This window comes from Falco rusticolus, chromosome 1 (genome assembly GCF_015220075.1).
Source record: "Falco rusticolus isolate bFalRus1 chromosome 1, bFalRus1.pri, whole genome shotgun sequence".
NCBI lineage: Eukaryota > Metazoa > Chordata > Aves > Falconiformes > Falconidae > Falco > Falco rusticolus.
Window position 1 is genome coordinate 9,453,556 of NC_051187.1, and position 26,361 is coordinate 9,479,916.

The 26,361-nt window shown below is 48.8% G+C and overlaps 1 protein-coding gene across 1 annotated transcript in view; it reads left to right on the forward strand.

Moving 5' to 3' along the window:
• The window catches only part of DNAH9 (dynein axonemal heavy chain 9), a 44,012-nt gene extending 18,055 nt beyond the window's left edge, over positions 1–25,957 (forward strand). Inside the window, exons 14-30 of the mRNA XM_037409291.1 lie at positions 316–538; positions 2,807–2,973; positions 3,353–4,223; positions 6,112–6,242; positions 7,328–7,454; positions 10,291–10,443; positions 11,433–11,558; positions 12,237–12,476; positions 13,538–13,698; positions 14,783–14,939; positions 15,768–15,872; positions 18,953–19,110; positions 19,428–19,566; positions 21,697–21,984; positions 22,455–22,665; positions 24,941–25,068; positions 25,564–25,957. Of these exons, the coding sequence (XP_037265188.1) occupies positions 316–538; positions 2,807–2,973; positions 3,353–4,223; positions 6,112–6,242; positions 7,328–7,454; positions 10,291–10,443; positions 11,433–11,558; positions 12,237–12,476; positions 13,538–13,698; positions 14,783–14,939; positions 15,768–15,872; positions 18,953–19,110; positions 19,428–19,566; positions 21,697–21,984; positions 22,455–22,665; positions 24,941–25,068; positions 25,564–25,728 (3,550 nt within the window). The 3' untranslated portion in view covers positions 25,729–25,957. The remainder of the gene's footprint in view (positions 1–315; positions 539–2,806; positions 2,974–3,352; positions 4,224–6,111; positions 6,243–7,327; positions 7,455–10,290; positions 10,444–11,432; positions 11,559–12,236; positions 12,477–13,537; positions 13,699–14,782; positions 14,940–15,767; positions 15,873–18,952; positions 19,111–19,427; positions 19,567–21,696; positions 21,985–22,454; positions 22,666–24,940; positions 25,069–25,563) is intronic.
• Positions 25,958–26,361: the final 404 nt, after the last annotated feature.

Genomic DNA, 26,361 nt, shown 5'->3' on the forward strand with positions numbered 1-26,361 from the left:
AACTGTCATTGCAAACTCACTCTCTCCAGACCACTCCTGAGCTCAGAGGTCTCCATTATACTCCCTCTCACGTATCTTTGCTCCAACCTGAGAAGTCCCAACCTATTTGTCTGTTCCTTGTGGGAATCTGCCACATCAGTGGATCCTTCTGAGCGTGAACCGTGGTTCTGATGGGCTCAGCACATTGCCATGCACTGGACAGAGTTAGCCAGGCTTTTTCCTGGTCCGTGCCATCCAGCTGCCTGGCATAAGGCTGGTAATTATTGCAATAGGAACTGCTCTCATTTTGTGCTTTCCTGCTTTTGCGTTGCACAGCTTGGCTGACCTTGACGAGTTCATCAAAACTGCCGATAAAGGTCTGAGCAAAAAGGTTGAAAAAGGTGATTATGATGGCTTGGTGGAGATCATGGGCCATCTCCTGGCCGTTAAAGAAAGGCTCAGTGCCACTGATGCCATGTTTGAGCCCCTGAAGCAAACCATCGAACTGCTGAAGACGTATGAGCAGCAGCTGCCGGAGGAGGTCTATAAGCAAATGGAGGTGGGTGAAAATTTGTGGTGGACACGCCAGTTTGTTGAGTAGCAGATGTCAAAGAGACTGTGAGCTCAGAGTGTTGCAGGAACATTTAAGACCCTGTTCCCTGTCATTAGAGGGCCTCAGTGGATAGTATTTTGCTATTGCGGGATGTGCCTTAATAGCTCTAAATTTTGGAGTTATATTGAGATTTTTCTTTTAAAGCAGCGATTAAGCCTTTTGTTATGTATGAAAAACATAGAATTGCCTGCTCCAACTCCCAGCGATTACTCTTGAAAAAAATTAATGCATTTTCAAATACATCTGTTAATTAGGTTGAATTATAATTATTTTTAAATAAGCTAGTTCTTGGCAACCGTGGAGATGGGAAGGATAATGTTGGCAGAGGAGTTGCCTTCTCACAGGATTTCAGTCCTCCACTGGGTCTGTAACACTGAGTTTGCTTGACCCAGAGGACATCACTGAGAGTGGTTACGAAAGTACTTTGGCACCTTTCCACATCTGGGTCTGATGAATCAGTTTTCTTTTGGGAATATCTTTCCTTTCTGGAAAGGGGACCATGAGATGGAGGTTAGAAAAGACTGTGAGGTGCCCAGCCGGCCTTGGGAAATGGGAGACAAGCACTGGCAACAGGCAAGATGTTACAGTGGAGAAGCATGTGGCTACGTGCTGATGGTCACCCTATAGCCGTGGGTGCTGCAGGCAGAGGCATCTGTGCAGGACACAATGGTTAAAAGCAGGAGCTTTTGGAAAGATGTTCCTGCCGTGTGCAGCAAAGGCTGCAGTTTTCTGCTGCAGGCTTGGATGGGAGCTGAGTGGGGTTTGGCAGTTGTCTGGTCTTCTGCTTGTGCAGTTGTGATCCTTAGGTTCCTATAGACTCCCTGAAAACAGGAGAGCTGCGTTATGTGGATGCTCTGGACTGAAGCTGTTGCAGCAGCCAACATAACCCATGGTGCTGTGGGGAGCCTGGCTCTGCTGGTTCCTCTGCCTGAGAGCTGCTTCTCTGGTGCCTGTTGCACAAGTATATTTGAACAACTGATTTGTTTTTCCCATAGAAGAAATGAGAGATTTGTGCGAGCCATTCAGATGCAGGAAGTAACAAAACAGTTTCGTTCTTTCTGGCAAGCGACAGCAACACGTAGTTGAATGATTCATTCATTCCTGTATACAGCGGGAAACCCAGAAATCAGCTCCCCTAGGTGCTGCCTCCTCCGTGGCTGTGGGGATGGGTGGGCAGGAGCTGGTAGCTTGTATGAGAAGGACAAGGAAGCAGCTTCAGGTGTGCCCTGCTGTGGTCATGGGTAGTGACTTCTATTGAGACTGGGATATCAAGTGCCAGAAAGAGACCCCTCAGGAGGGACTGACCCCGCTCCGCTGCCTCAGAGCTGCTTCCAGGTTATTTCCCTTCTTTCTGTAGTGTTGGTGGGTCTGTATTAGTCTCTTCAAATATGTGAAGTGGGACAAAAAGAAACCCAAAGACTTTCCTGTGAGCTTGCGCAGTACGTGGGGAAGTGGGCTTCCCAAGGGCAGAGCACTGGGACTCGAGGACAGCAGAGCCCTTGGCTGGTGTCGGTGTGTGGGCTGAAGATATGGCCTGGGAAGCCTAGTGAGGAGAAATAAAATCCCTTTCTGAAGAAAATCCCGGGTACGGGGGGTGCATTGTCAGCAGTGCTGTGCACTTGCAGCTTGGGTGCAGCCCTGGGAAAGAAACTAGTCTTATTTACTACTAATATTACATACACAATCTGGAGGTATTTGCCCCAGAGAGCTGGCTAGAAGTCCTTCTGGTATAACATCTTCTGCTCTAAGAGCTGCCAGGAAATTTCCCAGGCTGTGTTTCTTAAATAGCTCTGGGAAGCTGGGTGATCCAATGAGCTCGCAGCCGCAGCCCATCCTCCTGCCTTCAGCCTCTCCCAGCAGGTGCTGGGTCCCGCTGGGCTTGGTGGTGGGATCCTTGTTCTCTCTTGAGCATGGAACCACCCTGAGAGCCCAGGGTCTAGTCTGGAACCCTTCTTCTGAAGTTACAGGATATGTGGTTACAATCAGAGCTGTCAGTTATAAGGTCTCAGTCTCCATTAGTTTTCAAAATTGTGACTAACTGGTAAATTTTATTCCAAATTGTGTGCTTAGCCTTTGCATCACAAGAAAACTTCCTTACAGTTTTAGACATGGAAGCTGTTGCTTTTCCTGTTCTGTGATTATCCATAAACAGATCGGACACATCTTATATTGAATAGCAAATACTGCCTACCAGCATTTAAATTTTGCTTGCAGGAGCTGCCAGAAAAATGGAACAATATAAAGAAGCTGGCGATAGCTGTGAAGCAGCATGTGGCTCCTCTGCAGGCGAACGAAATGACAGTTGTGCGCAGGAGCTGTGCAGCGTTTGATGTTGAGCAGCACAGATTCAGAGAGCGATTTCGGAAAGAAGCACCATTCAGGTAGGGGCAAATTATAGCATCAGAGAAGCCCTGTGGAAAAAAAAAAAAAAAATAAAAAATTGTGGGATCATCTCTGAGTGTCCTGAGGACGTATGCTTGAGCCCTTGCATATGTTTCCTACCTTCTCACAGTGCTGTGTCTGTTACACCCGGGGTGTTTTGTCCCTGGGAACGCTGTCCAGTGTTAGCAAGAAATTGAATCTAGATGCTGAGCGCACAATGTTGCTTTAAGGTGGCGTCGGTAGTGCCACGTGGCTGTACCATCAATGTGTACTATAGGCATTTCAGCTCTGCTTTGTCTCTTAGAAGCACTGTTCGTTTTATGTTTTCTTTAGAAGTTGTTACAGTATTGCTTATGAAAAATAAATGTTTCTTTCTAGGTTTGACACAGAAAAACCTTATCAACTGCTGGATGCAAAGCACAGTGAGATTAAACAAATGGAGTCAGCCATGACCTCGATTTATGAATCGGCTGGTCTGTTTGAAGTCATGGTGCCAGATTATAAACAACTGAAGCAGTGCAGAAAGGAGCTGTGTCTTCTCAAAGAGCTCTGGGATATGATCTCTCTCGTGAACACTAGCCTTGATGACTGGCAGACCACCAAATGGGTGGATATCAATGTGGAAAACATGGATCTAGAGTGTAAAAACTTTGCAAGGGAGATTCGGAATTTGGATAAGGAAATGAGGTCATGGGATGCTTTCACCGGGCTGGACAGCAAGGTGAAGAACATGCTGACAGCCCTGAAAGCTGTGGCAGAACTTCAAAATCCTGCCATTAGAGAAAGACACTGGAATCAACTGATGCAGATGACGGGTGTGAAGTTTGTGATGGACTCTGACACCACGCTGGCTGACCTTCTGAAGCTCAACCTACATAACTTTGAGGATGAGGTTCGTGGCATTGTGGACAAGGCAGTGCGAGAAATGAGTATGGAGAAAGTCCTGAAGGAGCTAAAAATGACTTGGAGCACCATGGAGTTTCAATACGAGCCTCACCCCCGGACAAACATCCTATTGCTGAAGTCAGATGAGGAACTCATTGAAACTTTAGAAGACAACCAGGTGCAGCTGCAGAATTTAATGACATCCAAGTATATTGCTTTCTTCTTGGAGGAAGTGTCTGCATGGCAGAGGAAGCTGTCTGCTGCGGACTCTGTCATTTCTCTCTGGTTCGAAGTGCAGCATACATGGTCTCACTTGGAGAGCATATTCATAGGCTCAGAAGACATACGGGCACAGCTTCCCGAGGTATGAAACCCCGTGTCCTATTCTTCCTGTTTGGGAAGTGTTGAAGAGCCTTCATTATACGAAACAGGGTTGTCTGTAATGCCATGTTCCCCAAAGCAGGGCTTTCCTCCTACTGCCGTGCTTCTTTGGAGGCTCCCGTAGTGCTATAATAGTTTCCCTAGTGCTGCCCCAGGATGTTTTTGTACTGTAGATTGTGCCTGAGCCATGCCGAGAAGCTGATTTTCTCCCCTCCACCACTGCACAGCAAATACAGAGCTCCGGGAGACTGAGAGCAAGGCTGCTGGCTTCTCTCAGTGCTGCAGGCATGTTCCCTTTGTCCTCAGAGGGGAGAGGACTGGGATAATGACTCGGACATTGCAAATTGTCAAACCAGAGCTGGACCAGGCAGCTTTGGCAGCATCCCCTTCCCTACCTTCTGTGCCAGGGCAGGGAGGGGGCAACTGTTCCCCCACTCCTGCTTTGGCAAATGGCACAGAGTTGTCACTGGTGACCTCCTCGGGGGTGTCTTCGTGTCCAGCTTCCAGTCTTATGCCAGATTCCCTTGACTGTTAGAAAAATCTTCCCTGCTGGACCACTCGCAGCTGTGCTGAGGAACCTCAACTGTAGTTGACTGTGCCACTGCTGTCCCCATCCACGTGCAGCGGCACTGCCGGGGCACTGACACCCAAGGCAGGGGGTGCACAGCCCGTGACACCCACACAGTATGCCACCCTGTCTCCATCCCTTCGTTCTGGTCTGCTTGGACTATTCCTCCCTCTGCTTTGGAGAGTGCTGGGCACACCTTGCTTACTGGGCAGTTCATGCAGGTGCCGATAACCAGTGCCCTGAAGGCTGTACCATGCGCCAGCAAGCTGTTAATGTCCGACAGCTATCTAATGGCGTGCATGAAATTGCATCATGATTTAAATCAGCACCCTACTGGGCAGCTGTCTGCATCTCAATACCTGTCTGGCAGGTGGCACAAATCAGCAGCCTCTTCCCTTCCCTAGAAGAAAGGATTCATCCTGTCTCAAAGGATGAATCAAAGCCTCTGGGAGCTGACCCTGCTCAGGAGGTACCCAGGGCTGGGAGAGGATGTGCTGCAGGGCATGGGGCGTGCGTCTGGCACTGGCTGCTGGCCAGTGTGCAGGGAGGGCTGAACCCTCCAGCCAGAGCCTGGCTACCAGGGCTGAACACAAGTTACTGTGGATGTGTTACCAGGAAAGCATGGAGCACTTTTATTTGGTGCCCTGGCTCACCCAGGAGGCCTGGGAAGAAGGGAGGAGCAGGGGCATCTTGAACGTTACTTTGCTTATTCTATACTATTTAGCTCCAAAAATTCAGGGTTTCCCTGTTAGGTGCAGAGCATAACAGTCAGTGTGGTCCTCTGCTGCTGGTGTGGGGTTTCCACGGCTGTACTCAGGTGAGGAAGGACTTTCCTCTGCACATGTCATCATGCCCATCTCGAGGACAGGCACTGCGATTCCTCTGCTGTAGTCAGAGGGGGAGAATGAGCTCAGTAGCCTTTCCCCCATATTGGAGCATCTCCTGCTGCTGTGGCCAGGGAAACTTGGTATTTCATCTGGACACAGGAGGGGAAGATCGACAAGGAGATATTCAAAGGGGAATTAAATCCCATGAAAATGGTCCTAGGCATTGGCTTCTGCATGGATCACTTTATCCACAACCCCTTTGGGCTACAGTGACAAGAAAGCAAGTGCGTCGTTGGAGACTTGTTTCAGGCACGTGTGTGGAAGAGCCATTCTGGAAGGGTGGGGAGGTCCCTCTGTGCTCTGGGCAGGAGGCTCTCTGCAAAGAGTCTCCCCTCAGGCCAAGGACAGCACCCAGAACCTGGGCTCTTGGCACAAAAATCAGTGGGTGTGGACGTGTCCTTTGTTTTGCTTTTTAGGACTCTAAGCGCTTTGAAGGGATCGATGTGGATTTTAAAGAACTGGCCTACGAAACTCAGAAAACCCCAAATGTAGTTGAGGCCACCAATAAACCGGGTCTCTCCCAACAACTGGAGGACATTCAAAGTAGGTAGGTAGAACTTACTAGACTGGGATCAACTCTCGTATGTTTTGTTTAACCTGTGTTCCAAGGCTTTCTTCCTAGGCTGTGCATTCTTTGCATTCTGATCTTTCTTGAGTCTTTTTACTTGTGATCCGTCACCCTGAAGCCCCCAGAGCGGAGTCTGGCTTTGTGTGTGTGCCAACTCCCATCCTGAATATTCATTTGCACACACACAAAGCCAGGCGTTCAGCTGGTTTTAATAACACGTGGCCTTACTCCCACCCCAAACACAACATCTTACGTATCTGTTTAGCAGTTCAGGCAGGGAGATCTGTAGCAGAGCTGAGCCCATGTTCTTTAATTTACAAAATTATCTCTGTGTGTATACCCTTGCCACATGGTATAACGAGATTCCCTGAGAAAGACCTTGGTGTCCTGAGATGGATCTACTTCTCGCTTAATGTATGAGCTATTCTACCTGGAACACACTTCAGAGTTAATAGGTGTTGTCAGTAATAACTATCCATTTCAAAATTTTATTTTTTATTCACATAAGGCCAGTGGTACTCGTAGAGGACTAGCTGCATGTTATTTATGAACTTTGTAAGCTCAGCAGCAGCTTAGTGTGTAAACACGGAACAACTCATTTTAGATCGGAGCAAACAAGTTTCCTTTCAGGCTTTGCAATCACAAAAAGCTGAGTAGGTTTGAATCAGACTTTAAAATGTGGTTCATTAGAATAAAAGCAGTAATGGAAACTTCCATCCCAGTGTGAAATTACCTGTGGCAGTTAAGAGCTTGTCTAAAAGGGTAGGTCAGACTGTAAACCCTTTCTAGCCTCTTCTTTCACTGGTGTTTCTGCTTTTTTATGAGGCTTCTCTGACTCTTAGGCTGTTTGACCCTTGAGAGCAGAGAGATCTGTGAGTACTATGTGCTTTGTTGATCTGTTTGGAAAATGCTGCAGGGGACCAGCCTACAGGCTCAGCTTGTGCCTGGCATTTCCCCATGGTAGGGAATCAAGAATCTGCTTGATAACCCAAACTGTAGCATGAAATGTGAAAGGGTATTTGCCCATCTGTCCTGGGCTCTGCTTATCTGCTTTTCCTCCCCAGGCTGTCCCTGTGTGAGAAGGCTTTGGCTGAATATTTAGACATGAAGAGGCTGGCCTTTCCCAGATTTTACTTCATTTCTTCTGCAGATTTATTGGATATTCTTTCCAACGGCACCAATCCACATCTGGTAAGCAAGCCCTGCTGTACTGTATCACCTTTGCATTTTCCAGCTGTCAGTAATGTCACAGTGGAAGATGCTGTCTTGGGACTCTTCTATCATATCCTTTCTTGAGTGCTTTTTCTCCCACCCTCTTGGATTAACAATAATTCTTTCACAGCTGGTCTTCATCTGTCATCTTTGAAAGGCAGCATGTGCACTGCACGTTGTCTGATCTAACCCTGGTGATGCTTGCAGGTAGTTCTGAAAGCGTTGCAGAGTAGAGCTATGCTTTTGATGCCATGAAAACAGTGGTTTAGTTTCTGCTGGGCTACAGTGCGGTTGGAGGAAACCATCTTTCTTGATGACCTTGGCCAAAACTTATTGCTGACCTTGGATCCCCAGCCTGGCTTGCCACCAAACTGCATCTGCCATTGAAAGAGCCACAGACTGGTCATTCAAGGGTGGAAGTGCTGGCAACTGATGGCTTGGAGAGGTCCCTCTTTTTAGGCAGAAGAAACATTTGCTAGTCAGCCACTTCTTCCTTTCCCTGTGCAGCGGCCTTTGGGATGGCCTGATTATAGCAGGAGAGAAGGACACAATCTGAAAGGGATGAGACACTGGTGGGCAGGCAGTGGCTATGGTCACAGCAAGTCTTGGGCCACCCACCCACCACGCAGCTTGGGGGCCAGGCTGGCCATCTGACCTCTGCACTGGCCTTCGGTGCCATCTGGCTGAGGAGGCTCCGCTTCTCTGGGCTGGGGTTTCTGGGGATGGTGCCTGAATGCCAAGTGTGGGGAAATCGTTCCAGATGTACCATTCCTCTGGTTGACGTGGGTGGATTGCTGGATTATCCTGTGGAGTACCTTGTAGTAACCTTCCTGTTCTAGGGAATGGCTTTGCTGTGCTCTTCTCCCCGTTCCCCAGAGGAGCACAGACATCTCCCATCCCCCAGCACACAGAGCTCACAGGATTTGGTCCTGCAGCTGTTTTTCCACACAGAGCACAGCACCATTAGGGTTGATGATTAGTGCTACAGGAGTTGTTGGGAAACCCTGCCCACTGTGCCTGGCAACGCTGTGACCTGGCTGGCCTTGATTGGGATGCATCATTTATCTGGGGGTTGGTGTATAAAACCAATCAAAATGTTCACAGCAAACAGAGACTGGATAAGGAATGAACTCCTCCTTTCAGCAGTGAGTAATCTCACCTTCTTCAAGCTTTTCATTATTTTCAGCATTCATGTGCGCACATGAATGGAGCAGGCTTGTGCACCGTTTGGAGATGCTGCTGTTTGCCACTAACCTTTAACGCTGCTTGTACCTGTTTCTGCTGCTGGGTGATTTCAGCCCGCAGAGTATCATTAATACGTAGTTGATTGATATTTAAAATGGAGAGAAAAAAACCCACAGCAAGCAAAGAAAAGATACTGCTTTGAAATGCTGCATGAAGTAAGGCACAATTCCTGGCATTTTCTGTTATTCAAAACTATTTGCAGTAAAATCAAAGTAAATGTCAAGTAGGATCATACATGGATACACTCTCAGCCTTTCCACTGTAGTTTCAAAGTCTGATAATTCCTAAAGGAGGATTAAACGCACAATGATATTATCCTCTTGAACTGGATATTGAACTTGTGCAGATTCAGATGTATCTGGTGCTCTGGTGGCAGGATTGCAGACGTGCTGGAGTACACCCAAAGTCCTGCAGACTGGCTGGACACTGGGGATTTGTGAGCAGAAACTTCTAGATGTAACAAAAAGCTTCTCTGGTTTACATAAGCATCTCATTTCAAATCTTATGTGGCGGGGAGCTGGGTGCCCATTGCTTCTCAGACATACTTAGCACCTTCCAGGATTTGGCCCTGCTTGAACGTGCGTAAGACTACTGAGGTATGTCCACCTGCCAGACAGCTTGTAAGGAGGAGCGCTGTAATCCTTTGGGAGTCAGTGAGTAAGAATTAAATGGACAAGTCCACCCACCTTTCTCTGAAAGCATCAGAGCACCAGGTGTCACGGGCTGTTCTCCTTCCCCTGTCTCTGGCTGTCATTGAGAGAGGCAGCTCCTGTCTGGGACAGCTTTGTGAGCTGACCCTTGCAGCGGGAACATCAGCCCTGGGAGAAGCCCAGGCGTGACACACACGGTGATTTAGTTGTGTGTTATATAGTGATCTAGAAGAAGCGTTGGTGACCTGCTCAGCTCCCAGCAGGCAGGCGCTGATGTTTAAACCCTGCAGCAGTGACACTAGCATCTCCCTGTTAGCTTTTCAAACTCAGCTGGGTGTGAACAGCACAGGACTGAATTATTCTTTTCCTTCTGGAAGAGTGTTTTTGGTCAAGATGGGGATTTTGTAGGTCTGGGTTGTGAGCTGTTTATCATGGGTCTTAGGCAGAAATAAAGGTCTTCCTCCTCCATGGAGGAAAATTCAGGACTTTTCATTGACATAAAATTGAGTTTTAGTAGTGAAAAACCAGAAACGTTCATAGTGAAGGAGGCTCCACAATCTGCTGAGAATAGGATGAGATGGAGCCATGGCTAGAGACCTCTCATAGCTACAAGCAGGGAAATCAGGGCTAGGAGGTCATGCAATGTTTGAGTGCTTTCTGTGCTTTTGCCCTGCATGGGAGATTTCCCAATGGGGAAATATGATTTATTAAGGCATGTCTGTTTTCTAAATCATGTAGAATTATTAGGAGAAAATGCAAGAGGCTTGTGTTGGTGGTGTCCTGGCCCTGTAGGAAGATGTGGTGCTACAGAGATGTCCAAGATTGTGCTCTGTGAACATGATTGTGCCTGTGACATGTATGGTGATCTCTATTCTGCTTCTCCTGTCTCAGTTGCTTTATTTGTACAATTCCTTTTGCAGGTGCAGCGCCATCTTTCCAAACTCTTTGACAACTTGGCCAAGATGAAATTCCAGCTGGACTCTGAGCAAAAGGCAACCAAGGTTGGCCTGGGAATGTACAGTAAAGAGGAGGAATACGTCAGCTTCAGTGAACCCTGTGACTGCAGTGGGCAGGTGAGAGGGAAGAACTGTCCAGTGGAGTCTGCTCCCCTGCCCCTTGCATGGGCATCTTTTGCCAAGACATCGTAGACCTTCGCTACACTTCCTTTATGTATGAGAAAAGCTGGAAGCGGCGGTGTGTAATTTAATTCCTCCTTACACCACAGTTCTTGGCCTCACTCTAGACAGCAGGACTGTCACTAAGGTGGGGCATAGGTGCCACAGTCCACAGGGAGAAAAAGGGCCATGGCCTTTCTCTAACTAGGTTTATTTGAAATTTTCAGAGTTTTTGAAGGTTAGTCTTGCAGCTTGTTACAAATAACCTCAGTAAGAGAGGGGATGCAGATTGAAAATAGACTAAGCTATTCCATAGCGCCTCTGCGTGCATATCTTTTAAAACAGAAGGCTTTTCTTCCTGTTTTCCAAATCTTCTTTCTTTCCTAGGATGAGTTAAAGTACAAAATCTAAGAATCAAACTACCGCTCAGCTTGTCTGTCCCTGTAGTTGCACCTTTCTCCGTGGGCTATTGTAAGAAGCGAAGGTACCCAACAGCAGCTACTGAGCTCCCCAGTGACGGAGCTTGCTGCATTTAAACTATATTCTCGGTGAGGGCTTTGCCCGTGAAATACTAAATTCAGCAGGAATTGTGTTCCCAAGTTCAGCAGCAGCTTTCTCCTGCTGCTGACAGATTGTGCCCAAGTCCCATGAGTGATTCTGTCATGGCCTGGAGGTGGAATGCACCAAACTAAATTACGCATCGGTGGAGTTCATTTTGTTTTCTCCTGTAGCTGGAGTTCAAGAATGATCTGCCTTGTATTCGTGGTGTCTGGAAATAGATGCTCATCCTGCAGTGCCAGAATTGGCTAAATCCACCCAGTACGGAGGAGGCTGAGAGGCTCGTTTAACTTGGGAGCTCAGATGCTTGTCCCATTCCCTATCTTCACTAATTACCAAAGGCACTTAAGAAGAGCAAATGTGTTACTGTGATTTCATCTGCTCTCCAGGTTGAGATCTGGCTGAACCGCGTACTAGACAGCATGAGGGCTACTGTGAGAGACGAGATGACAGAAGCTGTCATGGCTTATGAGGAGAAACCGAGGGAACAGTGGCTCTTTGACTACCCTGCCCAGGTATCTGCTGCTGCTTCCCATCTCCATTCCGGCTGGCAGGTGGAAAGGCAGCGCATGCGTGGCTTCCCCTTCAGTCCTGCCCTTCCCTTCTCTGGTGGCCTCGAGCTCTGGATGAGGATGTTTCTGGCCTCTGCTGTGCTGTCCAGGAGGGAGGAAGGATGAATTGTCTTTTATTTTGGTGATCTCCTGATGGAGTCTTCAGGCTGAGCTCCTTGCTTTGGTTAGGGCTCCAGGGAGGATTTGGTCTTGGCTGGGTTACAGAGCGCGGGGGCTTTGGCAGTGCCTGTTGCACCCTGGGTGTCACGGGACATCTGTACACCCAGAACGAGAGGTATAGTGGGATAGCAGGGGTGAAGCTGAAGGAGGAAAAAAGAGCCCCTCAGAAGCATCTCTGACAGCTTCGTGGTCTCCAGCTCTTCCCCCTCTGCTGTGTCAGGCATGTGAAAGGTGCTGATTTACTAATAAGCAGCTGCTAAGTATGTCTAGCACTGATATGGTGTTTTAAATGAATGTCACGGGGCAGATCCATGTTGTCCTGACTGCTGTGACTGCTGTATGAAAAAATACTTAATTTCATGTCATGGATACTTCATCCTTGATCTCCCTGTGGATCAGACACTCTTGAACGTAAGGAAGCTCTGGTGCTTTCCCTGATACTGAGCCAGCCTCTTTCCCTAGGTGGCTCTTTGCTGCACCCAGATCTGGTGGACAACTGAGGTTGGGATTGCCTTCGCCAGGGTGGAGGAAGGCTACGAGAATGCGATGAAGGAATATCACAAGAAGCAAGTGACCCAGCTGAACACCCTTGTTACCATGCTGATTGGGCAGCTCTCCAAGGGCGACAGGCAGAAAATCATGACCATATGTACCATCGACGTGCACGCTCGGGATGTGGTGGCAAAGATGATAGCACAGAAGGTTTGTGTTTGCAGCTCAGCATGGCCCTGTGTTGGGTGTTGGAGAAGGGGTTACAGGAGTGGTAGACCAACCACAGGCCATGCAGATCACTGCCTGTCTCGGTGGGAGACACGCGGCTGAATTCACTTCTGCACACTTTGCAGTAAGGAGGCAGAAAGCTGCCGTAAGGCTGCGTTGCCATTCTGGATCATGGTCCTGCAACACCGCGGGGCTACTTGTACTTGCTGCGTTCACATCAGAAGTCAGGGGGTGGCCCTGGGTCTTGTTGCCAAGGCATGTGCTGGTGGGTGATGATGTTGTGCTGGGAGGCTGCTGGATGCAGTCTCAGTTACATCTTCAGAAAATAAGAGAATGCATTTGGGCTTTCCTTTTAAAGCCTCCTTGGTCTGGTGTGGGGCCACAGGGACTCCCTTTGGACTCCCTTCTGTACACCTCTTCCACACCAGACCCCTGTCCTTGATGCCCTGTCAAGTGTCCAGCCCTAGGGATGGGTGGGAAGGTGCCCTGAGTGTGCTTGGTTGTGCTTCGCCCTCATCTGTGTCCCCTCGGAGGCAGCCAGGCTGCTCGCAGGGTTTCTGGCTTCAACACCCCGCTGGGTTAGCTGGTGCCTTGCCTGGGTTGTGGTGAAGGCAGTCCACCTGCTGGGCCTGCCACTGGGCATGCAGAGCATGCTGGCCATGGCCATCCTTGTCCCCCTGTCCCCAGCCTGTTTGCCTGCTGCTGTGTGTGACCCCTTCCCTGTCTAGTCAGCCTCTGCTCCTTCTCCTCCGCTGTTTGGATTATAAAAGCCTCTTCACAGCTTCTTAAAGCTCCTCTTCAGGAGTCTTTTTGTGCTGCACTTTGGTCCTCACTTTTTTCTCTCCCACCGTGGTGGTTACTAATTTGGTTCTTGCCCTCTACTGATGGGAGGTGGGGAGGTGACGTTTCTCGCCACATTGCAGGGAGGTTCCCTTCCTACAGCCACCTGCCTTTGGAGTGAGGACCAGTCTGTCCCTGATGCAGACTTCATTGCAGTCACCATCCCTGGCCTTCCCGTGATGGTGCTTGTGGGTGTGTTGCAGGTGGACAGTGCCCAGGCGTTCACTTGGCTGTCACAGCTCCGGCACAGATGGTCGGATGAGGAACGTCACTGCTTTGCCAACATCTGTGATGCTCAGTTCCTGTACTCCTACGAATACCTTGGCAATACCCCTCGGCTTGTGATCACTCCGCTGACCGACAGGTAGGTCCCTGGGAAACACCATCATAGCTGGGCTTTGCCACACAGTTAGAGAAAGAGCTGCCAAGCAAAGATGGATTTAGTTTGGACACCTGTATCCCTCTTGTTCTTGCTCTGTGTCCCAGCAATCTGGTGGCTGAGCTCTATCTGTCACCTGGTTTGTGATTTGATGGTGTTACCCTCTGGGGTACCTGTGCCTCGGATCCCAGGGTGGGATTCAGCTCACAGGTTAAGGTGCTCGCTTGCTGGTGTCTGCCTGCGCACAAGCTGTCTGCACCCTATAGAGCTGGTGAGTCTAGAAAAATCCTGTCTTGAAGTAGACATCTACCACTTGGTTCAGTGGTCTCAATGGAGACACCTGGGGTGACTTGAGATGCTGTGTTGTCCCTGCTGGCTTCCAGCTGCCAATTCAGAAGCATGCAAGTCTCCTGTGGATCTCTTGTCACATCTTTCCATGCTATGTGACATTTCAGTAGCCAGGAGAATCTTGGGTGGCTCTAGTCAGCTGAGCCAAGTCCCTGTTCTTTATCAGGTTTTGTTGGCCATATTGACTACAGCTCTGTGGCTTGTGGGTGGCTATACTCCTTGCATATGTGGGCACCTCCCTGGGCATCATCAACATGACAGAGAAGCTTTGGGGCTTGCTGCAGCGCTGAGTGGCATCAGTCACAGTCCACCTGAGCAGGTTTCAGTTAGTGATAGAGAATGGGATCCTTTGGGCTGAAAAGCAGTGGGAAGCAAGAGGGGGGGTCTTTCAGAAAAGCCAGCCTTTTCTCATACTGTCTGGGACATGCCCAATATCAATGAGTGGTATGAGGATCCAAAGAAAGCACAACCTGGATGTGAGGAGGTTGGGCAGACCTTGGTGGAAGATGGGTGTCTCTTAGAAAAAGCACAGCTGGGCAGAGGTGGTAATTAACACCCAAGAGGACCTTCAGCTTTGGCATGCACCCTGCTCATGTACATCTTTCCAGAAGAAAGGTTCTCCCCAGTGCCTTGCCCTAGTGCCATTTCTCTGCAGCCCAAGTGACCTGTCGGACCAGGTCTCACTTTTTCCTTTTTCTTCCTTCGTCTTGCACTGGGGAAGATGTTACATCACCCTGACCCAATCACTGCACCTGACCATGAGTGGAGCACCAGCGGGCCCCGCAGGCACTGGCAAGACTGAGACTACGAAAGATTTGGGACGAGCCCTGGGCATCATGGTGTATGTGTTTAACTGTTCCGAGCAGATGGACTACAAGGTACTACTCCCCCCTCAGCTGCAGTGCCATCACGTGGGGATGGAAACACTCAGGGCCTGATGAAACCTGAAGGATGAGAGCAATCCAGCTGAGATCCTCTGGTCCATCACCTCTCCTCAAATCCCTGCTAAGTTCCTTCCTGCCAAACACCTTTTTCTCCTCCGCCCTTTTCTTCTCTAAGACTTGTGCAAGGCTCTTCAGGAGGCGGAGACCCAAACTGTGCTCTCTGCCTCCTTACGCCTTTCTCTTCCCTTCTGGAGTTAATTCCGTGTGGAATGCTTCAAAACTTTTGGCCTGTTCAGTTGAGACAGAGGCTGATACTTCGACCCTGGCAGGTTTTGTTTGGCATGCTTGCCGGCTGGCAGGCCCTGGCACGAGAAGAGACCCGTCCTGGTTTTCTCAGGATCCTCTCCCAGAATAAAGCCAGAACAGGCTGAAGTTTCAGCTGTGGCAGAGCACTGAATCGTTAAGCTGAGCCTTGCTCTGCCAGTCTGGCACAGTGCAGTGCTTTTGGTAGCCTGGGATCATATTTTATTCAGCTTATGGGCTCTCCCAGGAAGCGGAGCCATCAGTAATTCAGCACAGGTGACCTTTAAATGAAAGTAGTGCACAGATATATCGAGAAAGTGCAATTAGCAGATCAAGTGGCAAACTGTGCAGAGCTATAAATATTATAATTGAGTTGTGCCTGCTGTTTCCATGCACTTTTCTAAATACCCACAATAGACTGTAAATTCCTATAAATAAACGGGCTGGGAAATAAAATCCATTTTTTGCTGGAGTTGATTCCATTTGTGATTTCACCCTTGTAATTCTTTTTTTTTCCAGTCTTGTGGGAATATTTACAAAGGCCTTTCCCAGACGGGAGCCTGGGGCTGTTTTGATGAATTTAACAGGATCTCAGTTGAGGTCCTTTCTGTGGTCGCCGTACAGGTAAGTGGAGAAACGCTTGTGAATAAATACAAACAAGGCAGAGCCGTGCTGCAGGCTTTGGAGTAAGGGTAAATATGGAAAGTGCATGGTGCTGCTTTCAGTTCCATGTGTAGGCAGGTGAGGGATTATATCCCTAGATTAATCACATGAATACCACAGTGCTGACAAAATGTAGCAGTGATGTGCTGCAAACATTTCTGTCACTTCTTTTCTTCCCCCAGTTACAGCATTTGTATTGAGGCAATTATTTATAGCATCTCTTCCCGGATCAGTAAACACCATGGGTTTGTACCTGTTCCTCCTGGGGATGACACTGATGTCATTAATACACCGTGAGATAATTGCAGGGTATCATTTTAGGGAGGAGCTGCCTTGATGGATGGTGACTCAGCCTGCCATGGAGGGAGTCACCGTCAGGGAGGGGAAGGGGGGTGTTTGGGGCAGGTTCATGGCCCGCTGGACTTTTGGGGGTTACTTACTGCCTCCAGTCAGGCACAGGTTGTGTGTCCTATTCAACAAATAGGAATACATTCAAGATGAATTTTCTTAATGCTTAACCTGTCACCGAGACACTGCAGTGTTCTTTCCTCCTTTCCCTTTTCATACGGCTGTAGATTTAATTCTGGGGTCTGTGATGAGAGCTCTGTGAACTGGCTTTGGTGGGTGTTCCTGGCTGTGTGGCATCATTCCCCGGAGGAATGCATGCAGCCCTGCAGGCGCAGTGCGGTGTTTGGTGTCAGCTGGGTGACACTTTGTAACTGGAACCTGTGGCAGATCTGCAGCCCTTGCTTGTGTGCCTGCCTAGGGTATCCTGGCAGCGTGGGATTAAAGCTAGGAGAGAGCTCTTTGGGCTGTGTCCAGCTCTGTGTAGGTCTTTTCCCTGTAGAAAGATTGCTCGTCTCCTCCGTAGTTTAACCGTTCGGTGCATTTTATTGGCGAGTCCTGTGTGAAGCACAGCCACAGTCCTTGGGGAGGGGCTGGAAGGGACCCTGCCCTCCCCACCGTGCTAGAGAGTCCTTTTCTCTTGTGCTTATACATAATCTGGCACTTTGCTGCCTCCTTCGCTGCTTCTTACTGGCTCATGGGGAAATCTGGCCGGGTTTTACAGAGAAGGAGGGATCGCAGGAGGAGAACGCTCCGCTCTGTACCCTGCCTGGTGGGTGGTGAGGGGCAGCCAGGGCAAGTGCAGCGGGTGTGAATCCCTCCTGGCAGGGGCTGAAATCTGGGGCAGCCCGGGCATAACCACAGGGCAGCAGGATGGAGGCAGTCCCTGCTACTGCTTCTGGCCCTTGCTTTGAAGGAGAGCTGTGTCGGGGTGTTGTCCAGATGCTAAATCTCATCGGTATCCTCTGAAAATGCCAGATACATCCGGCTCCTGGGGGAGTTCGAGCAGAGGGAGGGTGCACAACTGCATTGTCCAGATGGAGACAGCTCTGACATGGGCAGAACTGAAAGTTTTTGAGCCTTGGGGGACTTCAGTGCTGAAAATTGAGGTGCTGAAGTATCTAAGTTCTTCTGGACCCAAGTGTCAGCTGAGTGCAGGTTTTAAGATCCTATAGTCTGACTGAGATGCTGCATTCTTTCTAGAACCCCTTTTGGATTTGGTATTGCAGAAAGAAAGATCTAGAGCCCCTAAGTTTCTACACTTTTGTAAATGTTTCAGGCAAAGATGTTGTTCTGAACCCCTCCATGAACTCCTCACTCTTCTCATCTCTCTTTCACTCATAATTGGTACCTTACGTTATATCCCAAAGAAGCCCCAGGCAGGTACAGGGGTTTATGTATCGTTCCCTCTCAATTTCTCTTCCATCAGGTTCTAGTTTAAAGTTGTCATTGAAAAAAGTTTTTGAGGATCTTAAAATAAAAAGGGAAGCTGAACAAAAGAAGCCCAGAGATGACTCAACTGCTAATGATTCCCTCGCTCCTGGCTGGAGCGCGGCATCTGAAGAAAGCAGCACGGCTGTCATTCCATCATCATGTCTCCTGGCTGCTATTAGGAGTGTAACCATGGTGATGTTTAATTGGCTGTCTTAGTCATGCAGCTAATGTCGATATGGTTCCTTCCAGAGCAAAATTCGATTAATTGCTTAACTTTAAGATGGCAAACAGCAGTAAGGTTAGAGTAGTGAATATAGAGAGATTTCTCCCTCACTCAAGTGCTGTTTGCAAGAAGAGGCTCTAGCTTTAATAAACTTGCTCTCCTTGGAAGGTGTGAAATGAGAACAACAAAGCTGCAATCAGGCAAATATAAAAGACAATGCAATATTAGTGAGTGAAGCTGTCAGGGGAGGTTTTAGACCTTCTGCTGTAAGTTTTTGTGGTTTTGTCATTTTGGTGTTAAACTAAGCATCTGATGTCTCAAAATCTTTAAAAGCAATATCAAGTGATCAGCTTGCAATTGAGCTGAGGGCAAGTTCACTGGGAAATGCTGCTCCTTTTCTGGGCCTGCTCAAGGAACAGGGCTGGGGCTGTCAAGAAGAGCAGCAGTGTGTGGGGAGATATGAGGGTGAGTGGAGGGAGTCAGGGGCCAGTACTGTGTGGGGCTCTTGGGGCTGCATTTGGGTGCTGGTTGTGTTGTGGATGCCTGGGGAACCCTGCATCCTATCCCAGGTGTCTGGTCTCCTGCTAGGCTGGGAAAGAGGTGATTTAGGCTTTGGTGGTGTTCTTGCTGTGAGGTGTGTTGAAAGGTGTCCCACAGGTGATGTCAGAAGCTAAGGTGAGATGCAAACAGCTTTGGAAGTGTTTCTTTCTGAGCTGCTCTTCGTCACCTGTGTCCATCATTGTCTTACGGGGAGATGGAGTGAATTCTTGCCACTCCTCTGCACTTTGCCTGTCCTGTCTTTTCAGCTCTCTTTTCAGCCTTGTCAGAGTTTGCTTGTGATGGGAGACTGATATTTATTGCCACACAGATTTACTCCAAACAGTGTAGAGAGCTTAGTGTGGTCAGTAAAAAAAAAAAACAAAACAAAACAGCAATAAGCCCCAGTCATCATGGGGCCAAGCGCAAGGAGGGCAGCACTGCTGGCTGGTGTGTTTTTCGTAGCTGAACACCAATGCTGTAACACTGTCTTTCTTCCTAGGTGAAAAGTGTGCAGGATGCAATACGAGAAAAGAAGAAATCCTTCAATTTTCTTGGAGAAGACATTAATTTAGTTCCCTCAGTAGGCATTTTCATTACCATGAACCCTGGTTATGCAGGGCGAACCGAGCTACCTGAGAATCTAAAAGCTCTCTTCAGGTGAGTCCAGGTCATGGCTCGTGACCTGTGTCGCAAGTCTGGCAGAAGTTGCCTTTTGGAACATCCAGGCTTGACTTCATTTCCTGGGGGAATTCCCTTGCACTGGGGATTAGCAGATAGTTTCAGTGTTGTGCAACAAGCCTGGGTCTGGGAAGGCACTGGCAGGGCGAAGGAGCAATGTCCCTGGCAATGGGAAAGGCAGCATGTGACCTGGCTCACTGGAGGAGACCTGGAAGACAAAGCTGCAAACCCACTGCCTCTAGGACCTGTAGTCAAGAAATATTTGTTCTGCAATCCTTTCCTGCCTGTCTTTTCAGGCCATGTGCGATGGTTGTGCCAGACTTTGAGCTGATCTGTGAGATCATGTTGGTGGCCGAGGGGTTCATCGAGGCCCGAGCGTTAGCCAGGAAGTTCATTGCTCTGTACCGGCTCTGCAGAGAGCTCCTGTCCCAGCAGGTGAGCCCGCTTCTGTGGCTGCAGGGTGCAGCAACCCAGCGTCAGGCTGGGTGGGAGATGCCTGTTCCTGTGGCTGGAGGGTGCAGTGACCCACTGGGAGATGCCCGCTCCTGTGGCTGGAGGGTGCAGTGACCCACTGGGAGATGCCTGCTTCTGTGGCTGGAGGGTGCAGTGACCCACTGGGAGATGCCTGCTTCTGTGGCTGGAGGGTGCAGTGACCCACTGGGAGATGCCCGCTCCTGTGGCTGGAGGGTGCAGTGACCCACTGGGAGATGCCTGCTTCTGTGGCTGGAGGGTGCAGCGACCCACTGGGAGATGCCTGCTTCTGTGGCTGGAGGGTGCAGCGACCCACTGGGAGATGCCCGCTCCTGTGGCTGGAGGGTGCAGTGACCCACTGGGAGATGCCTGCTTCTGTGGCTGGAGGGTGCAGTGACCCACTGGGAGATGCCCGCTTCTGTGGCTGGAGGGTGCAGTGACCCACTGGGAGATGCCCGCTCCTGTGGCTGGAGGGTGCAGTGACCCACTGGGAGATGCCTGCTTCTGTGGCTGGAGGGTGCAGCGACCCACTGGGAGATGCCTGCTTCTGTGGCTGGAGGGTGCAGTGACCCACTGGGAGATGCCCGCTTCTGTGGCTGGAGGGTGCAGTGACCCACTGGGAGATGCCTGCTTCTGTGGCTGGAGGGTGCAGTGACCCACTGGGAGATGCCTGCTTCTGTGGCTGGAGGGTGCAGCGACCCACTGGGAGATGCCTGCTTCTGTGGCTGGAGGGTGCAGTGACCCACTGGGAGATGCCCGCTTCTGTGGCTGGAGGGTGCAGTGACCCACTGGGAGATGCCTGCTTCTGTGGCTGGAGGCTGCAGTGACCCACTGGGAGATGCCCGCTCCTGTGGCTGGAGGGTGCAAGTGACACCTGTTGATCTCCAACATCAGCAGGAATGTGGCACGCTGCCGCTCACCTCTGTGGCTAAAGCTTCAAAGCTTTTCTTTAATGACTGTGTTTGTGCTAGCTGCTGAGAGAAGACAAGGTTTGTGATCATCAGTGATGAAATTGTCAAACGGCTTTACTGGAGGACCTGCAGGGACAAAAGCACTTGACTGGCTGTGTTAATGGGAGAGGTTTTTCAATGGGCTTAAATGACAGCATGTTTGGGGTAGTATTCAGTGACTCTTTGCTTTCTAGTCTCTTGGTTCCTATTGATTCCCCTGCCTGCAAGGGGTTTAATGTCTGCCCTTCTCTGAGCTCAGCCTAAGAGTTCCCTGCCGTGTCAGGTGTTGGCTAAGTAGGGTCACTTCCAGTGCAAAGCTTTAATTAATCGGTTTTTTCCTTGTCAACATTTACATAGATCAAAGCTGAGTCCAGAGAAGAGTTCAATCAGGACTCCAGGTGAAAACCCTGATGCTGGCTGTGCCAGCGTGAGGCTGGGCAGGATGTGCCTTGTCACAGAAACTCTGTGCTGTGTCTTGGAGGTCTTGGTGGAAGCTGTGGCCTCGCACACAAAGCGGTTAGCTGTTGAGCTGTGCTCTGAGGGGTCTTAACAGAGCAGGAATATAAAGAGTGTCTTGTTGGCTTGAGAGTTCCTCTCATGCCCCTTTGTGATTGTTCATCAGCAGTGTCCTTACTGGCCTCTGCTTGGCGGACTGCCTCTGGGGCCAGACATGCCTGGTAATCTTGTGATGGGCAGGATGAAGAGGCGGCTATGTGGGGCATCGTAACAGACTAACATCCTTCACCTTGGTAACTCCTGCAGACCCAGGGGTCTGGCTGGCCTTGCTTTAGCTGCTTCATGATTTAGGTGAAAAAAAATTGCTCAGGTCTCTGGGGTGCAAGTCCTACGGCTGTCTTACTGCCAACTCTGAGCCCACATGGTGTTATGAACAGCTGAATTGTGTGACTCTTTAGTATTGTCCCTGATGGGCATTTCACCTACTGAAATGGAAATCGGGTAACTCAGCCTGATGGAGGTCTTGGCCACAATGCCAGTAACAGGTTTGGATGTATTTCCATTGCTGACCTTTCTGGCAGTTTGGAGCTGCTAGTTCATACATGGTGACGTACTATCTAAGCATAAATTCATCCCTCCTCTTTTTGTGTTTCTTTTTTTTTTTTTTCTCCTTTCCTTCCCCGTGTAGGATCACTATGACTGGGGCTTGCGTGCAATCAAGTCAGTGCTAGTTGTTGCTGGCTCCCTCAAGCGAGATGACCCAGAGCGACCTGAAGACCAGGTTCTGATGCGCTCGCTTCGTGACTTTAACATCCCCAAGATTGTGACTGATGATGTGCCGGTGTTTATGGGGCTGATTGGAGATCTTTTCCCTGCACTGGATGTGCCTCGGAAGCGTGACCTGAATTTTGAGTCATTTGTGAGGCAGGCTGTGCTAGACCTCCGGCTGCAGGCTGAGGACAACTTTGTGCTCAAAGTAAGATCATGAGATCTGCTGTATCTGCACCACCATCAAATCCTTTGGGTTTTCTCAACCATCCTTGCTTCTACAAAGAGGACTCTGCACAATATTCCCCTCGTAGGCAGACCCTGATGAAGGACAGTCAGCTGTGCTGGGTCTGGTGCAGCTGCACCTGCCCCTAAAGCCAGCACTGCCTCGGTCCCTGAGGTTACAAAGAGGCTAAGTCCTGAAGGCTCATGAAAGTGTGGCCCTTAGAGAACAAAGCCTCATCACTGATGGCTGTCAGAAGTAAATGGTGCTGGAGGTTTGTCTGCAGGCTGAGGATTTCACCCATCATGGTCAGAGTGGCTAGACCTAACTCACAGTCACGTCCATTTGTGTCTCTGGGTTGCATCTTTATAGATGACACCCAATGGGAGTGATTTTGTAGATCTGAACTTCAGTTTGGAATGTTTGTCTAAAATCTGGGTGTGTTTTTTTCTCAGGTAGTGCAGCTGGAGGAGCTGCTGACAGTCCGGCACTCTGTCTTCGTGGTGGGTAACGCAGGCACAGGCAAGTCTCAGGTCATGAGATCCTTGAACAGGACTTACCAGATAATGAAGCGACGTCCTGTCTGGACAGACCTCAACCCCAAGGCAGTCACCAATGATGAGCTTTTTGGCATCATTAACCCAGCAACAAGAGAATGGAAAGATGGTAAATGTCTCTTCATGCTTGAATCTATAGATAAAGAAGGATGTTTTTAATGAATCTCCTGAGTGGCAGCAGGATGGCTGCTTCTTTGTATGCGGGTCTGAAAGCCCAGGCGCTTGTCTGCTGCTCACAGCCATGTGAGAGGCTGGCTTTGAAAGGCTACATAGGATGCTGTAGCTTTTTGATCATCAAATGGGATGTTTAGCATAAACCTGCTTTATCCTATTGCCATAAGAATAATTATCATATTCATTAGTACAAGTACTTACCAGTTCTGAAAGGGGGCAGGCAGTTTTTCTGGGTTGGTTGAACTGGTGATGGAAGACCGTTCCCTCCTGCCCTATGGGGGGTGTGCTGGAGCCCCCATAATGTGGCATCCCCAGGTTTCCATAGCTGGTAGCACACACACAGCAGCCTAGAAGTGGTGTTTTTCCACTTCATGTTGCTGCCCGATCTCTGTAGTACACCAGCATTTGCCAGTCTGTTGATCCTGATTGCTCCTGAGGAAAAATAAGATGAGCATTTAAAACTTGCTGAAAGATTACAGCAATCTGGAGTGAAAAATGTTCAGTTGTGACTAATATGTAAAGCCAGCTTTGATTTACGTGTGTGGTTGGTTTGGGAGGTGTGTGGGAGGTAAGGGAAGACGCTTCCATAAATCATCCTTGGCCAAAAGTTCACCAGGAGATGAGTTGCCACCCACCTCCCCTGGCCCCTGCCATAGGCTTCTCATGACCCTTTGCTTTGCTGCAGTGCCAGGGTTAACTTCTTTTTAATTGTAATTAGGGACCCTAAATCAAAGTGACAGCGGGAAGTGTGGGATACAGCCTGAACTTTGCAGCTGGCTGCAGCAGTGACTGCAGATCGAGCAGTGTGGGTGGCACTGAACAGCAGGAGGGACGTTTTACAGGTGGCTCTCCTGCATTTTCTAGCCTGTGATGTTTCCAGGGGTTTCAAGGCAGATAATTTTTGCATTAAGCATTCCTGAAAACTTTGTTTCTTGTTGTCAAAGTCCAGCCAGGCAATCTTCATCACAACCCAACAAGAGGTGAGGTGTTCCCTTATGGACCAGCCCCTTTGCCTCTTCTGTTCCCATCCTGTTACTCCTTCCATTATCAAGAATTGAAAAGGTTGTACGTGTTTGCTGGTAAAAGGGTGCCACAAGGGGATCCTAAAAGTGTTCTTTGTAAAACCAAAATTTAAATCCCAAGACTGCTCTGGTGTAGATGCACAAGGTTAAGAGAGAGGCACTTTGCTGCTGTCACAGTGTATATGATGCCCTGAGACAGTTGCTATTTCTGATACTAATGGTGTTGGAGCGGTTTCCAAGGCATGTGTCCAACATGTGAGGAACTGAGTCAAGGCAGAGCCAGTGAAGTGTGTAGTGGTTTGTTTTTCTTTTTTTTTTTTTTTTTTTTCTTTTCCTGACCCGGTATCAGGATTGAATCCCTCTTTCAGGTGAGCTGTTCTGCATTTGTTGTGCCTAAGCTTTGTCTTCAGTCATATAATGCCACTAGCTGTTCCTGACCTTGATCACAAAGAAACAGCTTGTCCTGGGGAACAAAAAAAAAAAAGTGCACTTGTCACAATTCACCAGAAGAGAGGCTTTTTTTTTTTAATGTTTGCCTGATGTTTTTTCATGAAGACCAGCGTCTCCCTAGGTATTTTCACATGTAGAGGAGAGCGATGGTTTTGTGGAGTTTTCATTTGCTCTGCAGTACTGCTGCTCTATTCCCAGCCTTCTTGCTCTTCTTAACATTCATTATTTACTCCCCTTGAGACACTGTATCCTCTCTGTCTCCTTGATTTTACTGACATTTTGTTCTGTCATTCAATGTCATTCCGTGCTTGTTCTCCCCTCAATCTCACTAAAGCCGTGACCCAGCGTTTAATGCATCTTGATTTTCCTGATATACTTCGAGCCACAAAAAAAATATTTATGAAAATTTCCAAGGTATATTCAGATGGTTTTCTCTGCATTGTGTAATCTGTGCCTTCTTTCACCTCTGAGTATCTGTTCTTCACTTATCCCTTATGATTCTCGGTAGGAATGAAGCTCGTGTAGGTCTGCGGCCATTTTCAGTGGTAGTACCTGATGATTTTTTTCTTCAAAGCAGACTAGACCCATATCATGATATAGTAATATTTATGTACGGATGCATAGCGTTTTGAATGCTTAAGAGGAAAGCATTAATTAGTTCTTAGTAAGTTGTAGAGAAAACTATTAGAGCAGGTGGCAACTTCTGTGTTCATCAACATGGTCCTGTCATCCTCCCAGGACTGTTTTCGTCAATCATGCGAGAGCTGGCCAACATCACACATGATGGTCCCAAGTGGATGGTACTAGATGGAGATATTGATCCGATGTGGATTGAATCTCTTAATACGGTGATGGATGATAATAAGGTAATGAACATAAGTAAAATAAGCAGGTATTCCTTGACTGTGTGGTGTGATTCAGCCTAGGAGAAATGCAGATGCTGAAATGAATCCTCCTAGAATAATGTCATTGTGTTTCTTCAGATATGCCAAACCGTATTGCCTAAAGAAAATGCTGCATGAGGAAAATAACTCAAAGCATGTTTTCATTGGAAATTCCCTTTCCTGGAGAGTCGAGCTCATGAGTAACCAACCGCAAATGTCCTGATCATAGCTGCAGGCCCTTTAAAAAATAGAGTGGAGTCACAATCCTATACCTTTTCTCCCCACCCTGAGGGAGTGCTGTTGATTCTGGGTCGTGGAAGAGAGAAGGGTTGTTCTGCTACCTGTTGGAAATCAGCTTCTTTGCCTTGAAGAAAACTGGGCTGACAGCAACCGGACTCTTTAGTGTGAAGTGCTGAATGCTTTCTATCTCTATTCCTGGGGAAGGCGTTAGTCAGTCTGTCTGTCTGCCACATGCAGGTGCTGACCTTGGCAAGTAATGAGAGAATCCCTCTGAACCCAACAATGCGGCTGGTTTTTGAGATCAGCCACCTGCGCACCGCCACCCCAGCAACAGTGTCCAGAGCGGGTGAGTCCTGGCCTGAGCTTCACACTGGGATTTTGCGTCGACCAAATAGGATCTAGTGCCATTAACCAGTCTTTTGTTGGCCAGCTTGGTCCCTCTTGAAAGTTCCTAACCGGGGATCACAGATGCCTTTGGTGGACAGGGTATGTTCCTGAAACACGTGGGAAAACTGAGGATCCTGACCCAAAACCCATGTGGGAAGCTGTCATCATCTTGGAGATACACCCAGAGCTGTCTGGCTGTTGATGTGTGGTCGTGGCTTCAGCGCTGCTGAGAGAGCGGTCCTGTTTGAAGCCCTGCATGGACTTGATGGAGAGGGACAGTCTCTATCCCAAAGAGCTCCTCATCTTCTGAAGAAGTGCATGAAATATAGGAGAAAGGAATGAAGGTGTCCCCTAGTTTTACACATGGGGAAACAGGGCCCGGAGCAGTAACATGACTTAGGCAAGACAGTGTTCTGAATTTGGGGCAGGGTCATGAAAAATGTCCTGGTGTCCTGAGTTAAGTCTCTTCACTGTTAATATTTCTACCCTGCAGTGAGGCAGGAGGAGGGGGATGGGTGATGGGGCACCCAGCTGTATTTGACAGGGTTTTAGTTGTGTGAAAGTAGCTGAGAAATTCTGCTGGAGGAAAGGAATAGCCTGTGCTGTGTCCTTACTGTACGTTCTCTCAAACCCTACAGGGATCCTGTA